Source organism: Carcharhinus amblyrhynchos, chromosome 3, assembly GCF_965287045.1.
Source record: "Carcharhinus amblyrhynchos chromosome 3, sCarAmb.v2.hapA, whole genome shotgun sequence".
Lineage (NCBI taxonomy): Eukaryota > Metazoa > Chordata > Chondrichthyes > Carcharhiniformes > Carcharhinidae > Carcharhinus > Carcharhinus amblyrhynchos.
The window spans coordinates 1655118-1671393 of NC_137326.1; the positions used below are offsets into that span (position 1 = coordinate 1655118).

The following is a 16276-nucleotide window of genomic DNA, read 5'->3' on the forward strand; positions in this document are numbered from 1 at the left end:
AAAAACTATTTCCCAGACGTGGTCACATTAACCTGGATTTAGCTCCGAGTTACTTAATATTGGTTGTTGTTTGGGAAAAGGGATGTCTGAGAATTCAGGTGATTTGGTAGCTGGAGATCACGGGTTAGTTTTATGTAAGATTAAGTATGTAGACAGGGTTGTATTGTACTGGAGCCCTTTGTGTCAAGGATGTTTTTATTTTAAGAAATATTCTTTATTGATTGTTTACACAATGATTGAACTGTTTCCGCGCTGGACTGTACACTGTTCCTCACATTATTCTACAAAATCCACATAAACCAGACAGAAACGATACTTCCTCTGGGTTTAGGGACCCTCCCCCCTCACTTTAAAGATCAGTGGGGTTCATAATAACTGTCATAACTGGGTTATTTCACGGGTTAAAGTTTGCACTCCCGCTGGAATTAAATACAGGTCTCTGAAATGTGACACAAGAGTTTTATCCTCAATAATCACTTTGAGATTGGAGATAAGCGCAGCGGCCGACAAGATCAGCGCTTGCTGAATAAGATTAGATTCACTTGTGGATTCACGTTTGTGTGGTTGTATCCGCCGAAATCTGAGTCATCGATTAATGTCCCTCAGAAACCAAGCTGAATAACTGAGGGAGTTTGGTGTGGACGGAATGTGTTCTGGGGTTTGGGAGAAATAATTATTGTTTCCTGTCTGCACCTGGAGTAATGATCAGTCACTCATTATTAATGTAAAGTTACAACCTCAAAACACATGTAACAAATGTAATAAACACTGGTTTGAACATGTGCTGAGCGGGTAAGGGGATAACGCCAGCCAGTACAATATCAGCAATAAATGAGTGAATAGAATATTTGTAAATTGCTGAGTATATCCAGTTAACAAACTTGTCCACTCAAAGGATTCCTGTCCTTTGCTTCACTGGATTCTTATTCAAATTCCACACGATTAATATCTTACAGTGAGATTCAGGGGTTGAAACTTACATATCATCAGAAACACATTCTGCTCCAGTCCTGTTTGATCACAATCTCTGACTGTAAGAAAATACCTTCACACCAGCAATTGGTTCAAAGAGAATTTCTATTGCTATCGATGAGTTTGATGATGAACCAGGAATTGACTCAATAAAAGCTGGAAAGTTCTTGCAATTCTAGAGTTCTTTTCAGAACCTCAGGAAATCCAACCCACCGGGCCAGTAATGTCTAGTTGCTCACCGTTGTAATACAGCAAAGCCCAGAAGGCAATTTACACACAGCAAGATCCCACAATCAGCAATGTGATCAAGGCACGGTGGAGACCATGCCTTCTGTTCCCTCTCTCCTGAACAAAGTGGTGATTCCTCTAGACCCACTGCACAAGAATCCAGGCTGATAGTCCCAGTGGAGTACTGGAGAAGTGCTGCACTGCCGTAGCTGCTGACTTTACATGGAATAACAAACTGAGACAGTGTCCGCACTCCAATATCCTCTGGCTGTTACTTTGAGGAGATGCAGAGGAGTGTTCTCCCAGACCTCGAATTGTTACTCAACCAACACAAAGAAACCATTCAGACATGATCAGAGTTATAGAGCAATACAACTCGCAAACAGGCCCTTCGGCCCAACAAGTCCACGCTGACCATGTTGCCCTTTCAGCTAGTCCCATTGCCCGTGTTTGGCCCCTATCCCTCTAATCCTTTCCCATCCGTGTACTTATCCAAATGCTTTTTAAATGTTGTTATTGAACCTGCCTCATCCACTTTAGCGGCAGCTCATTCCATACACACCACTCTCTGGATGAAGAAGTTGCCCCTTAGGCAACTGGGAAAAGGCTATGTGCGTTCATCCTATCCGTGTCCCTCGTGATTTTATACACCTCAGTAAGGTCACTCCTCATTCTCCTACGTTCCAAGAGATAAAGCCCAAGCTTGGCCAACCTCTCCTGAAAACTCAGGTTCACTATCCTGGCAACCTCCTCATGAAGCATACTAGCACTCTTTCCAGGTTATCAATGTCTTTCCTATAACAGGGTGACCAAAACTGTGCACAATACTCCAAGTGGGGCCTCACCAACCACTTATAATGTCCAAACTCCGACATTCAATGCCCTGACTGATGAAGGCCAGTGTGTTAAACACCTTCTTGATGATCTGGAGGAGGGAACCGAGTGTAGGGTGTCGAAATTTGCTGATGACACCAAGATTGGTGGAAAGGCAAATTGTGCGGAGGGTGTGGAGAGTCTGCAGAAGGATCTAGATAGGCTGGGCGAATGGGCCAGGAAATGGCAAATGGAATTTAATGTTGGCAAGTGTGAGGTGGTCCACTTTGGTAGGAAGAATGGTAGGAAGGACTATTACTTACGTGGTGAAAAACTGCAGCAGGCGACGGTGCAGAGGGACCTCGGGGTCCTTGTGCATGAGTCGCAAAAACCCAGCCTGCAGGTGCAGCAGGTGGTCAGGAAGGCGAATGGGATGCTGGCCTTCATAGCGAGGGGGATTGAATATAAAAGTAGGGAGGTCTTGAAGCAGCTGTATAGGGCATTGGTGAGGCCGCAGCTGGAGTATTGTGTGCAGTTTTGGGCGCCATACTTATGCAAGGATATTTTGGCCTTGGAGGGAGTGCAGAGGAGGTTTACTAGGCTGATACCAGAGTTGAGGGGATTGAGCTATGAGGAGAGGCTGAATAAACTAGGCTTGTACTCGTTAGAGTTTAGAAGAATGAGGGGAGATCTCATTGAGACGTATAAGATGATGAATGGGATGGATAGGATAGAGGTGGAGAGACTCTTCCTGCTCAGAAAAGACAGTAGGACTAGGGGGCACAGCCTCAAGATAAAGGGGGAGCGGTTTAGAACGGAGTTGAGGAGGAACTTCTTCACTCAAAGGGTGGTGAATCTCTGGAATTCTCTGCCCGTTGAAGTGGTGGAGGCTGCCTCGCTAAATATTTTTAAGACGCGGGTTGATGGGTTTTTGATAAGAGAGGGGATTAAGGGTTATGGGGAGAGGGCAGGAATGTGGAACTGAGCCACGACAGATCAGCCATGATCTTATTGAATGGCGGGGCAGGCTCGAAGGGCTAGATGGCCTACTCCTGCTCCTATTTCTTATGTTCTTATGTTCTTCACCACCCTGTCTACCTGTGACGCTGCTTCCAATGAACGATGTTCCCGTACTCCCAGGTCCCTCTGTTCCGCAACATCCCTCAGGCTCTGACCTGTCCGACTCTGGTACGATTTTCTAAAATGCAACACCTCACACGCATCTGTTTTCAAATCCATTTGTCAATCCTCGGCCTGCTTCCCGAACTGATCAATATCCCCCTGTAATTTTTGATAACCTTCTTCGCCCTCAATAATACCTCATAATATAGTATCATCTTCAAACTTACTAACCATTCACATCCAAATCACTTCAATAAATAACAAATAACAAGGTTCCCAACACCGACCCTGAGGCACATCACTCGTCACAGGCCTCCAGTCCGAGAAACAACCTTCAACCAGAGAAACATAGAAAAACTACAGCACAAAACAGGCCCTTCGGCCCACAAAGTTGTGCCGAACATGTCCCTACCTTAGAGATTACTCGGCTTACCTACAACCCTCCATCTTACTAAGTTCCACGTACTTATCTGAAAGTCTCTTAAAGACCCTATCGAATCATCGCCTGCTGTTTCCCACCATCGAGTGGGGGACAGAGGGAGGGCGAGTGGGGGACGGAGGGAGGGCCAGTGGGGGACGGAGGGAGGGTCAGTGGGGGACGGAGGGAGGGGGGGCCAGTGGGGGACAGAGGGGGGGGCCAGTGGGGGACGGAGGGGGGGGCCAGTGGGGGACGGAGGGGGGGGCCAGTGGGGGACGGAGGGGGGGGCCAGTGGGGGACGGAGGGGGGGGCCAGTGGGGGACGGAGGGGGGGGCGAGCGGGGGACGGAGGGGGGGCGAGCGGGGGACGGAGGGGGGGCGAGCGGGGGACGGAGGGGGGGCGAGCGGGGGACGGAGGGGGGGCGAGCGGGGGACGGAGGGAGGGCGAGCGGGGGACGGAGGGAGGGCGAGCGGGGGACGGAGGGGGGGCCAGTGGGGGACGGAGGGGGGGCCAGTGGGGGACGGAGGGAGGGCCAGTGGGGGACGGAGGGAGGGCCAGTGGGGGACGGAGGGGGGGCCAGTGGGGGACGGAGGGAGGGCCAGTGGGGGACGGAGGGAGGGCCAGTGGGGGACGGAGGGGGGGCCAGTGGGGGACGGAGGGAGGGCCAGTGGGGGACGGAGGGAGGGCCAGTGGGGGACGGAGGGAGGGCCAGTGGGGGACGGAGGGAGGGCCAGTGGGGGACGGAGGGGGGGCCAGTGGGGGACGGAGGGAGGGCCAGTGGGGGACGGAGGGAGGGCCAGTGGGGGACGGAGGGAGGGCCAGTGGGGGACGGAGGGGGGGCCAGTGGGGCTTTTGGAACTCGATGTTTAGAAGGAAATAAGTTTGTGAAAGTGAGGAATGGTTGGAACGGAATGCGGCTCGTTTTTTTGAGAAAAAGGTTAAGACCATCTCAACAATTAAGAAAGATAAAGCAGGAGGAGAATACATTATCCAGATTCCCGAAACTCCCAAACCTTCTGACCCAGTAAAACATCGTCAATAACAGCCTTGGAGAGGGAGGTGCGATTGGAATTTGAAATGTTCTGTGCTTTTGCCAATCACAAGTAGGGCAAAAGTTAGCACAACAAAGCTGATCTAGGCAGATCCCAGTGGATTGGTGGATGGTGGATGGTGGATCTCTGTCATTGTTTGTGGTTTCATTAAAAGGGACGGTTTGTATTTCAGCAGCTGTTGGAAAATTGCCAACAACCAAATATATCCAGGAAAACCGGACAGAGAGAATGAGACACAGACTGGGAGACAGATCCAGATCAATTCTGCATTTACACAGCACGGGGTTAGATACAGAGTAAAGCTCCCTCTACACTGTCCCCCATCAAACACTCCCAGGACAGATACAGCACGGGGTTAGATACAGAGTAAAGCTCCCTCTACACTGTCCCCATCAAACACTCCCAGGACAGGTACAGCACGGGGTTAGATACAGAGTAAAGCTCCCTCTACACTGTCCCCCCATCAAACACTCCCAGGACAGGTACAGCACGGGGTTAGATACAGAGTAAAGCTCCCTCTACACTGTCCCCATCAAACACTCCCAGGACAGGTACAGCACAGGGTTAGATACAGAGTAAAGCTCCCTCTACACTGTCCCCCATCAAACACTCCCAGGACAGGTACAGCACAGGGTTAGATACAGAGTAAAGCTCCCTCTACACTGTCCCCCCATCAAACACTCCCAGGACAGGTACAGCACGGGGTTAGATACAGAGTAAAGCTCCCTCTACACTGTCCCCCATCAAACACTCCCAGGACAGGTACAGCACGGGGTTAGATACAGAGTAAAGCTCCCTCTACACTGTCCCCCCATCAAACACTCCCAGGACAGGTACAGCACGGGGTTAGATACAGAGTAAAGCTCCCTCTACACTGTCCCCCCATCAAACACTCCCAGGACAGGTACAGCACGGGGTTAGATACAGAGTAAAGCTCCCTCTACACTGTCCCCATCAAACACTCCCAGGGCAGGTACAGCACGGGGTTAGATGCCGATATCCTAGGATTATATCTCTATTTCACGTGGATTTATTCTGAGTTAATACCTGGGGAAAATGAAGCATGGAAACAGAAGGAGTCACATCTGTCCAGTCTGTGTTTGCTGAAGAATGACTCAGTCAAATCCCACCCTCCCGTTTCAGGACTTCCCGTTACAGCAGCACAGGAACATTTCTGAGTGATTTATAAATGAGTTGAGGGTTTCTGCCTCTCCCGCTTTCAGGAAGTGAGGTTCAGATGTCGATCACCCTCTGGGCAGAGGAAGCATTCGCCTCTCCTCCAATCCTTCCACTCATTTTTACAATTTTTTACCCCATGGCTATTGGCCTCTGTGCTAAGGCAATGACATTCTGCCCATCTACCCTCTCCAAGCCCCTCATAATTTTCCTCAAATCAATCTCAGCCTCCTCTGTTCCAAGGAAAACAATCCCACTGCGTCCAATCTTCCCCCATCATTAAAGTTCTCCAATTTCAGGCATTGGGGAAAATCCTCTTGTGTGAACACTGGGATCTCCACGCAGCACAATCAGGATTTCGATGGAATTATTGTAATTGCTGAAGCTTGAGTCATACTCACCACCTCCATTTTTATAACACAGGTAAGGAAATCGCCAGACATTCCCCAGGCCCACTGCAAAGCCCACACAGGACATGATAAAATCCATCTGACGTGTCCAGGTTTCTCGTTCTGCCACTGGATCTTTAACACAACCATTTGTCACAACAAGCGGAGTCAATACTGATTTATCTTCATGAACAGACTCGGGGTCACCAACCAGTTCAGTGCTTTCTGTTTCAGGGGCACGGGGACAGCCATTTCCACCTGGAAAAAAAACGGGCAACAAGGAGGTAAAGAATGAACGTGCGTCTGTGAGACACTGATCACAATCCCAGGGCCTTCCAGACAGCTTCACCGTCAATCACGCATTGTTTAGTGCGCAGTCGCTGTTGTATCGTTGGAAATTGGTGCACAGCAAGATCTCACCACAGCTATGGGCAACTTCAAATGCAGCTAAGTGCTTTCAGTTCCTTTTTTGTGTAAACATTGAGGTTTGGAACAATGGGGAGGTGGGAGCCACATTCCTCCGTGAAGGGAAAGATTAACAACAAATACCATCGGGACTTGATGGATTGAGTTATAAGGAGAGGGTGGACAGATTGGGACTTTTTCCTCTGGAGTGTAGGAGGCTGAGGGGTGATTTTATAGCGGTCTATAAAATAATGAGGGGCACAGATCAGCTAGATAGTCAATATCTTTTCCCAAAGGTAGGGGAGTCTAAAACTAGAGGGCATAGGTTTAAGGTGAGAGGGGAGAGAGACAAAAGTGTCCAGAGGGGCAATTTTTTCACACAGAGAGTGGTGAGTGTCTGGAACAAGCTGTCAGAGGTAGTCGTAGAGGCGGGGACAATTTTGTCTTTTAAAAAGCATTTAGACAGTTACATGGATACGATGGGTATAGAGGGATAGGGGACAAATGCGGGCCATTGGGATTAGCTTAGGGGTCTTAAACTGGGCAGTATGGACAAGTTGGGCCGAAGGGCCTGTTTCCAGGCTGTAAACCTGTGTGACTAAATCTGACTGTGTTCTGTCTAAAAAACATTAAGCTGTCAATCAAAAGAGAATTAAATAGACTGGACTGAAATCGAATGGAAACCAGGCTTTTCGAAAGATAAGGTGGGGGGGCATTATTTCCGTTGTGTGAGGAAGGGGGGGGTCCTATATAAAAGGCCCCAATCTCTGAAGAGCAGGTTTCACACACTACACAATGGATAAGGTGGGTGAATCCCACCTCACAGCCCCTGTTAGTGCCCACAGTGAAACAGCTTCCCCGCCGGGCACGGACACTGAGACAATCCAGGTGAAACGTGCCCTAAATCCCAACCTCCAGACAAAGCTGATCTTTCTCTGTGATAATGTTATCCTTCATTAACACATCTGGTCACCAGACTCGAAACTGAACGTCTGCGTGTGGGAATAAACCGGCAGCATTCTGAGGATAGAGTGGGGGGAATCGGATTGTTCTACAGAGAGTCAGCATGAACTCAATGGGCTGAATGGCCTATTTCTGAGCCCTCATGGCTCTTTGACGATATAAGTATCTGCATTTATATAGTGCCTTGGACAGAGAAAAACATTGCAAGATGCTTCACAGGAACGTAACTGGGAAAACAGATCCACGGAGCCAAAGGAGATATTTGGGCAAGTGAAAGGTGTGGCTTTAACGAGGGGACAGGAGGAAGTTACTCAGCGAGGTTTAGGGAGGGAATCACAGATTCAAAGTCAAAGCAGTGTGAAAACACAGTCACCAGAGGGAGTGGGGGATACACGAGGAGCAAGGACTGGGGGTGGGGGGGGACACTGTTCAAGGCAAAGCATTCAAAGAACCCCATCACCCCCCCCACCCCCACCCCACCTTCCCCAGAGCCAATCATCCAACCTCTCCTCATCAATATACACCCTCAGGATGGATGGGGAATGGTAACTGGACCTGAGTGTGAGCTGACTTCTAATGCTGTTCAAGTTCAAACATGTAAATGTTTTAAAGTCATAGCAACGAGGCCATTCGCTGTTACTGGCAGCCCCCCCCCCCCCCCCGAGAGCGGTCCTGGGTCACTTGAGTAAAGCCAGCTAAAAGCAGCAGGTGTGACTGCCTGGGGCATTGAACAGTTTCATTCAATCTGGGCTGGATGTGAATGTTAGGCGCTGCCTGAACAATCCATATCAATAAGGAGCACCAGCCCACTCTCTCTCACTCTCACTAAGCAACTTTTAATTGGCTTCCATTTCCTCTCTGTGTTGCTAGGGCGGCCATTTTGTCATCCCAGACTATCCGATTTTCAGATGGCGGCAAATCTTTTATCGTCCGGAAAAGCACAATTTCTAAAACCGTTAAGGAAATCCGTCTATTGCTTCTGTTCAAAAAATATTAGAACAAAATTAAACTCCAGTAGCTCATTCAATAAAAGCCCCAGATTCGATGCCAAAGTTTTGCCACAACTCATTGCTGCTCAGATCAGGTGACCAACAGCCTCGTATTTCAATTACCGGTCCGATGGCCCTTTAAGAACATCCCTTGTCCGGGATTTCCAGCTGGGCGTGTCCAGGGTGAGCTTGAGTGCAACTGAAATGAGTCGTCAAGTAGAACAATGATAATGTTGTAACTCAACTGGAAGTTTCAGTTGGTGTTGAACCCCCTCCCTCACTTCCACGCTGATGGTGTCAGACTTCCATTCCCCATCCCCTCACATCTTGTGAACAATCCCCAACACTCTCATGGTTACCATATCCATCCCTCACAGGAGCCTCTGGAGTCATGGAATGTGGGGCCATGGACCGTGAGGTCAGGGAGCACACAGTCACAGAGCCTGGGGTCACACGGTGCAGGATCACAACAGAGTGAGTTGTGTTTGCTATCCGTAATTCTGTCACTTGCAAAAGAAGTGGTGGCGACATGAGGAGAAATGTCTTCACACAGCGAATGGCCTGAGAGTGTGGTGGAGACAGAGTCACACAGCGAGTGGTTAGGATCTGGAATGTACTGTCTGAGAGTGTGGTGGAGACTGATTCACACAGCGATGGTTAGGATCTGGAATGCACTGTCTGAGAGTGTGGTGGAGACAGATTCACACAGCGAGTGGTTAGGATCTGGAATGCACTGTCTGAGAGTGTGGTGGAGACAGAGTCACACAGCGAGTGGTTAGGATCTGGAATGTACTGTCTGAGAGTGTGGTGGAGACAGATTCAATAGAACCTTTCAAGAGATTTGAAATGGGGAATGTGCAGGGTTCTGGGTGAAAGGCTGGGGAGCGTGACTTGGTAAATACGTTTTGCAGAAAGATAGTACAGTCACAATGGGCTGAACGGCCTCCTCTACAGTGTAACCTTTCTCGGATTCAGTGTGTGATGAAAGCTGCTTTGGGAACATTATAAATCAGGAAGTGGAACAATGCTGCAGTGCAGGTCACATGCAGCCTGCTGACGTGCCAGTTCGAGAGGGACTGCGGGAGAGACGCAGTGTCAAACCCCGACTGCTCCAGCCAACACTGAACCTCACAGCACAACGACCTCCCACACACACCGCAACACACACACATATCCACACACCCCTCCCACAGCCACACCCCACACTCACACACATACACCACCCCCCCCTCCCCGCTCCACCCCCTCAACACACACACCCCCATCGCTCTGTCCTAGGTGTGGGTGGTTTGGAGTTTGGGGCTAGAGCTGTAACCTCAGCACAAACAGGAGTTTATTGTTTGAATGATGAAGAATTCACAGTGATTCTCATCCATAAATTCAGTAACCTGACCTCACTCAAACTACCCAAAATAACAGAATACTCGATGATTTAAAAACCTGCTGACTTCAGTTTAAATTCCAAAAATATTTTTAACCAAGGCAGAGTTTCAGCCCCAGAGTTCCTGTGCTGTTTTCTCTGTGTCTCCCCAGGTTTCTCTGTTTCTGTAGGTGTTGGTTGATAACTCAGTCGAGTGGAACAGTTCCATTGTTTCACTGAGCACCTCCATGGGCTGGGTTTTCTTATCTGATGAAGAAGGCAGTTACAGAGCTGGGGAGCAGACAGTGCGGGAGTCTGGCTATATTGATGTCTCAGTCAGGCAACAGTTAGCACCGGTAAAATGATCACTGAATGGAAACCCCAATCTCTTCAAATCAACCCACTGCTTCCTTCACTCCCACTTTCCTTTCCATTCTCTCTCTCTCTCTCTCAGCTGAAAGTGTACTTGTTCAGACTCTCTGCTCGATAAATAATGCAGCGATTCACTGCAATTCTTTCACTCTGATTGGGTGCATGAGCTATCCTGACACTGGAACAACCCTTTGTTTCCTGAGACTCTTCCTGTCTCGCTGCCCATTCATTGAGAGATTTGGAGACTGAATCTATCGCGCTGTGTCTCTGAGAATGCTTCACTGAGTGTGTCTGGCAGCTGCCAGGCCACATTCTGAATGGGCAGCAGGCAGAGGCAGCCTCTGACCCACTGTTCTGCTCTGTTCACTGGCGAGAACGAGAGACCAGTCTGAATCCAGACTGGAACTGAAGCTGCCTCCTGACAGTGACCGACCCGACTACCAGAGAATGTCATTATTAACATCACTTCGAAGCAACAGCAGGTCAGACAGAGAGAGAGAAGGATGGAGTGGAGCGGTTTACTCAGAGTGAAGTCAAATCAGGGTAGAAAGATACTGGGAGAAGCACAGAGAACACTGCGACACACACAAACACACGTCACACGTGACGTCTGCAAACGGTGGGTCTTTCCTCCAATGCCGATTCCAGGGAATGTCACATTGAGAACTGAGATGCTGAACCAATGGCAGCAATCCCACCGCAGTGACAGAGGTCTGAGACTCCAAACCCATCAACACCAAACTCATCATCCCAGTAAACAACTGCCCCAGCCCAGGAAAATAATAAAACAGCACCATTGGCCACAGCCTGGAAAAGCAAACACTGGAAAAGGAACATTGTCCCCCCCATCAAACACTCCCAGGACCGGTACAGCACGGGGTTAGATACAGAGTAAAGCTCTCTCTACACTGTCCCCATCAAACACTCCCAGGACAGGTACAGCACGGGGTTAGATACAGAGTAAAGCTCTCTCTACACTGTCCCCCATCAAACACTCCCAGGACAGGTACAGCACGGGGTTAGATACAGAGTAAAGCTCTCTCTACACTGTCCCCCATCAAACACTCCCAGGACAGGTACAGCACGGGGTTAGATACAGAGTAAAGCTCTCTCTACACTGTCCCCCATCAAACACTCCCAGGACAGGTTCAGCACGGGCTTAGATACAGAGTAAAGCTCCCTCTACACTGTCCCCTTCAAACACTCCCAGGACAGGTACAGCACGGGGTTAGATACAGAGTAAAGCTCCCTCTACACTGTCCCCCCATCAAACACTCCCAGGACAGGTACAGCACGGGGTTAGATACAGAGTAAAGCTCTCTCTACACTGTCCCCCATCAAACACTCCCAGGACAGGTACAGCACGGGCTTAGATACAGAGTAAAGCTCCCTCTACACTGTCCCCCCATCAAACACTCCCAGGACAGGTACAGCACGAGGTTAGATACAGAGTAAAGCTCTCTCTACACTGTCCCCCATCAAACACTCCCAGGACAGGTACAGCACGGGCTTAGATACAGAGTAAAGCTCCCTCTACACTGTCCCCATCAAACACTCCCAGGACAGGTACAGCACGGGGTTAGATACAGAGTAAAGCTCCCTCTACACTGTCCCCCCATCAAACACTCCCAGGACAGGTACAGCACGGGGTTAGATACAGAGTAAAGCTCTCTCTACACTGTCCCCCATCAAACACTCCCAGGACAGGTACAGCACGGGCTTAGATACAGAGTAAAGCTCCCTCTACACTGTCCCCATCAAACACTCCCAGGACAGGTACAGCACGGGGTTAGATACAGAGTAAAGCTCCCTCTACACTGTCCCCCCATCAAACACTCCCAGGACAGGTACAGCACGGGGTTAGATACAGAGTAAAGCTCCCTCTACACTGTCCCCCATCAAACATTCCCAGGACAGGTACAGCACGGGGTTAGATACAGAGTAAAGCTCCCTCTACACTGTCCCCCCATCAAACACTCCCAGGACAGGTACAGCACGGGGTTAGATACAGAGTAAAGCTCCCTCTACACTGTCCCCCCATCAAACACTCCCAGGACAGGTACAGCACGGGGTTAGATACAGAGTAAAGCCCCCTCTACACTGTCCCCATCAAACACTCCCAGGACAGGTACAGCACAGGGTTAGATACAGAGTAAAGCCCCCTCTACACTGTCCCCCCATCAAACACTCCCAGGACAGGTACAGCACGGGGTTAGATACAGAGTAAAGCTCCCTCTACACTGTCCCCATCAAACACTCCCAGGACAGGTACAGCACAGGGTTAGATACAGAGTAAAGCTCCCTCTACACTGTCCCTGCCAGCTTGGGAGATGTGTCAATTTATTGAAGAAGGAAGCCTCTGGATGTTCAGACTTTGTATCTGAGCTGATATAAGTGGATAGCACGGCGCACAGCGGGTTAGCACAGCGGGTTAGCACAGCCGCATCAAAGCACCTGGGAGCCCGGGTTCAATTCCAGACTTGGGTCACTGTCTGTGTGGAATTTACACATTCTCCCCATGTCTGCGTGGGTTTACATCAGGTGCTCAGGTTTCCTCTCACAGTCCAAGGATGTGTAAGTTAGATGGATTGGCCATGCTAAACGTGCAGGGATAGGGTGGAAGCGACGGCTTACATTGGATGTTCTTTCGGAATGTCAGTGCAGACCCGATGGGCTGAATGGCCACTTTCTGCACTGTAGAATTACAAAGAACAAAAAATGAAGAACATTACAGCACAGGAAAGGCCCTTCGGCCCTCCAGGTCTGTGCAGATCGTGATGCCCTAACTAAACTGAAAAAATACCTTCAGTCCTTCCTCAGTGTGTATCCCTCCATCTCCTCCCCATCCCCTCCCCATCCCCTCCCCATCCCCTCCCTATCCCTGTCCAGGTGCCTCGAACATGTTGCTAATTTCTGATTCTGAGTTCATTCCTGGAACTAACCCTTCCACAAGTCACGAACCTGTGGAGTTTCTGTGTGAATTTGTCAAACTCACTCCCAGTTTTGATTGCGATGATCTTTATTGTCACATTTTGTTTTGATATTTTAAATGACTCCCCAACTAGCAACAGCTTTTTAGAGGAACGAGTTCCAATTCCTTGTGTGAGAAATTGCTTCCTGGGATCCCTCGCTCTCGTCTGAAGGTTTTCGCCCTTATTCTGGATCCCTCCACTCAGAGGAAATAGTTTCTCTCTCTGGGCTCTCATTAGCGATGAATCAGAGATTGAACTGCCCAGGAGGTGGATACACAGACAGTAAAGCGAGTCACTGACTCCGACTTCCCCATTATCCTATTAATCCTTCATTTTTCATTCTTGCTGCAATTCTCTTGTGGAAGTTATTATTGAATCTTTCCACTGCCCTTCCAAGGAACACCTCCCAGATCACAACTCACTGTTAAAAAACATTCTCCTCACCCCCCCCACGCCCCCCGGTGCTTTATTCCTGTTCTCTCTCCCGACAATTCCTCCACTCAATCAAAACCCTGTGTCATTTTCAACATCTCTGTTCAATTTCCCTTCAATCTCCCCACTCCAAGGAGAACAATCTCATCTTCCTCACTTTCTCACCCCTAAGACCATTCGCACCCTCACCAAGTCCGTGATATCCCCCCTTGTTGCATGGAGCCCAGGATTAGACACATTCCTCCAGGGAAGGCCTAGCCCGATGTCTTGTTCACCACCACTTGCTCTCGTGCTCGGTGCTGTGTCACTGAGGATCCTGCCTGCTTTTTCTAAAACAACTTTCTCACTCTGTCTTGCCATTGTTAAAGATTTGTGATTGGGCCTCAACCTCTCTCTGTTTCTGATTTGATTCATTATTGTCACATCGAATCCTACAATGCAGAAAGAGGCCCTTCGGCCCATCGAGTCTGTACCGAACACAATCCCACCCAGGCCCTACCCCCATATCCTTACATCTTATACCCACTAATCCCTCTAACCTACACATCCCTGGACACTAAGGGGCAATTTCTTAGCATGGCCAATCAACCTAACCCACACATCTTTGGACTGTGGGAGGAAACCGGAGCACCCGGAGGAAACCCACGCAGACACAAGGAGAATGTGCAAACTCCACACAGACAGTGACCCGAGCTGGGAATAGAACCCAGGACCCTGGAGCTGTGAAGCAGCAGTGCTAACCACTGTGCTACCGTGCCACATGTATTAAAATACAGTGAAAAGTACTGTTTCTTGCACGCTATACAAAGCATACTGTTCATAGGGAAGGAAGAGTGCAGAATGTAGTGATACAGAATGTAGGATGTAGAGAAAGATCAACTTAAAGGGGCTGCACAGTGGGGCACAATCACAGCACCAGGGACCTGGGTTCAATTCCCGGCTCAGGTCACTGTGTGTGTAGAGTCTGCACATTCTCCCCATGTCTGTGTGGGTTTCCCACAGATGTCCCGTTTTCTCCCACAGTCCAAAGATGTACAGATTATGTTGATTGGCCATGATGAATGAACTCTCGTGTCAGGGGGATTAGCAGAGTAAATATGTGGGGTTATGGGGAATAGGGTCTGGGTGGGATTGTGGTTGGTGCAGACTCGATGGGCTGAATGGCCTCCTTCTGCACTGTAGGGATTCTATGATTCTACAAGTTAGCTCCATTCAAAAGTCTGATGGCAGTCGGGAAGAATGGACCATTTGCAATCCTGGTCCCTGAACAATTGGGTTTTGAGGAGTTTGGAGGATATCCCAGCTGAGGGACTGACATTCCCTCCAGTCACAGGAGCAGCTGGAGACAACGCTCCAGAATGGACCCTCACCCCCACATCCCAGATCTAGAATTCCCCAAAATCCCTGGAAGGAAAATTGCATCACTGACTGATGACATCATCAGTGGACCTTCCCTCCCGGAGAACAGGGAATGATCTCCATGGGGATGGGATGGGAATGGGGAGGAGGAGGGAGTGAGGAATGAATGCAGCCCAGCCACTGCTGCTGTGTCCTGGGGTGGGGGTCCAGCCACATTCCCACATTCCCAGATCAGGGAATGGACAAAGCACCAATTGCTGCAACATTAACACAGCAACCCTGATAGGGGGAGAGATTGTTTTAAAATTAAAATTCCCCCAATGTCAGGATCTCACTGGGTTCTAATTTGATTAATTTCAGAGAGGGAGAGGCTGGGTTCTCAGCTCTTTCCCACTCAGCCTCTCTCTGTGATTTCCCAGTTATTCACAGGCAGCCTCACATTAAAGAGCAGACTGACTGCCCAGAGCCGGCTGATCACATTCAGATTCAGAAATGGACACATTCCCAGTGAAACAAAGCGGAGGGAGGATCACCTACCTGAGTGAAGCTGTTTTGGAGGTGATAACATGGTGCAAAGATGGGTCTGAGATGATTTACAGACAAAACAAGCGGCTCCGGAGATCTCAGAAACAATCCACAAAACACTTGAAGGTGAGCCTAAAGAATCTCATGGAAGCTGGAGTCTGGGATGAGAGAGAAAGCTCGACACAGCGAGAATAGAACTCAGGATGGGCAGAGGGGAAGCAGAGGCGCACTCACTGCTCTCCATCAGCCGCTGTGTCTCTGACTCCCCCCCGGGCACACACACAGCTCCGGCCGCCTCTCATATCATCAAACCCGGCTCAGGATCCACCCCCAGGGCCGCCCATTGGCTTCTGCTGCTCTCCGCAACTGGCAGCCTGTCCCCCTGACCGGCCCAGACTGGAATCAGCTTCAGAACAAAAGCAGCGAGAATACTCAGCCTCAAATCCCAGCAGCTGCCCCGCCACAAATACCCACAGCCCAGCCCAGCACAGCACCCAGCACAGCATAAACCAGCACAGCACAGCCCAGCATAAACCAGCACAACACCCAGCACAGCATAAACCCACCCAGCACAGCCCAGCACAGCCCAGCACAATACAACCCAGCACAGCATAAACCAGCCCAGCACAACCCAGCACTGCAAAAACCCACCCAGTACAGCCCAGCACAATACAACCCAGCACAGCATAAACCAGCACAGCCCAGCACCCAGCCCAGCACAGCATAAAC

At 49.8% G+C, this 16276-nt stretch overlaps 1 protein-coding gene across 1 annotated transcript in view; it reads right to left on the reverse strand.

Annotated features, from left to right (window-relative positions):
- Positions 1-15943, reverse strand: part of LOC145362743 (sodium- and chloride-dependent creatine transporter 1-like) — a 119899-nt gene extending 103956 nt beyond the window's left edge. Inside the window, exons 1-2 of the mRNA XM_080218603.1 lie at positions 15560-15943; positions 6183-6428 (exon numbers count right to left, since the gene is read on the reverse strand). Coding sequence (XP_080074729.1) covers positions 6183-6428; positions 15560-15590 — 277 coding nt within the window. The 5' untranslated portion in view covers positions 15591-15943. The remainder of the gene's footprint in view (positions 1-6182; positions 6429-15559) is intronic.
- Between the last annotated feature and the right edge of the window lie 333 nt (positions 15944-16276).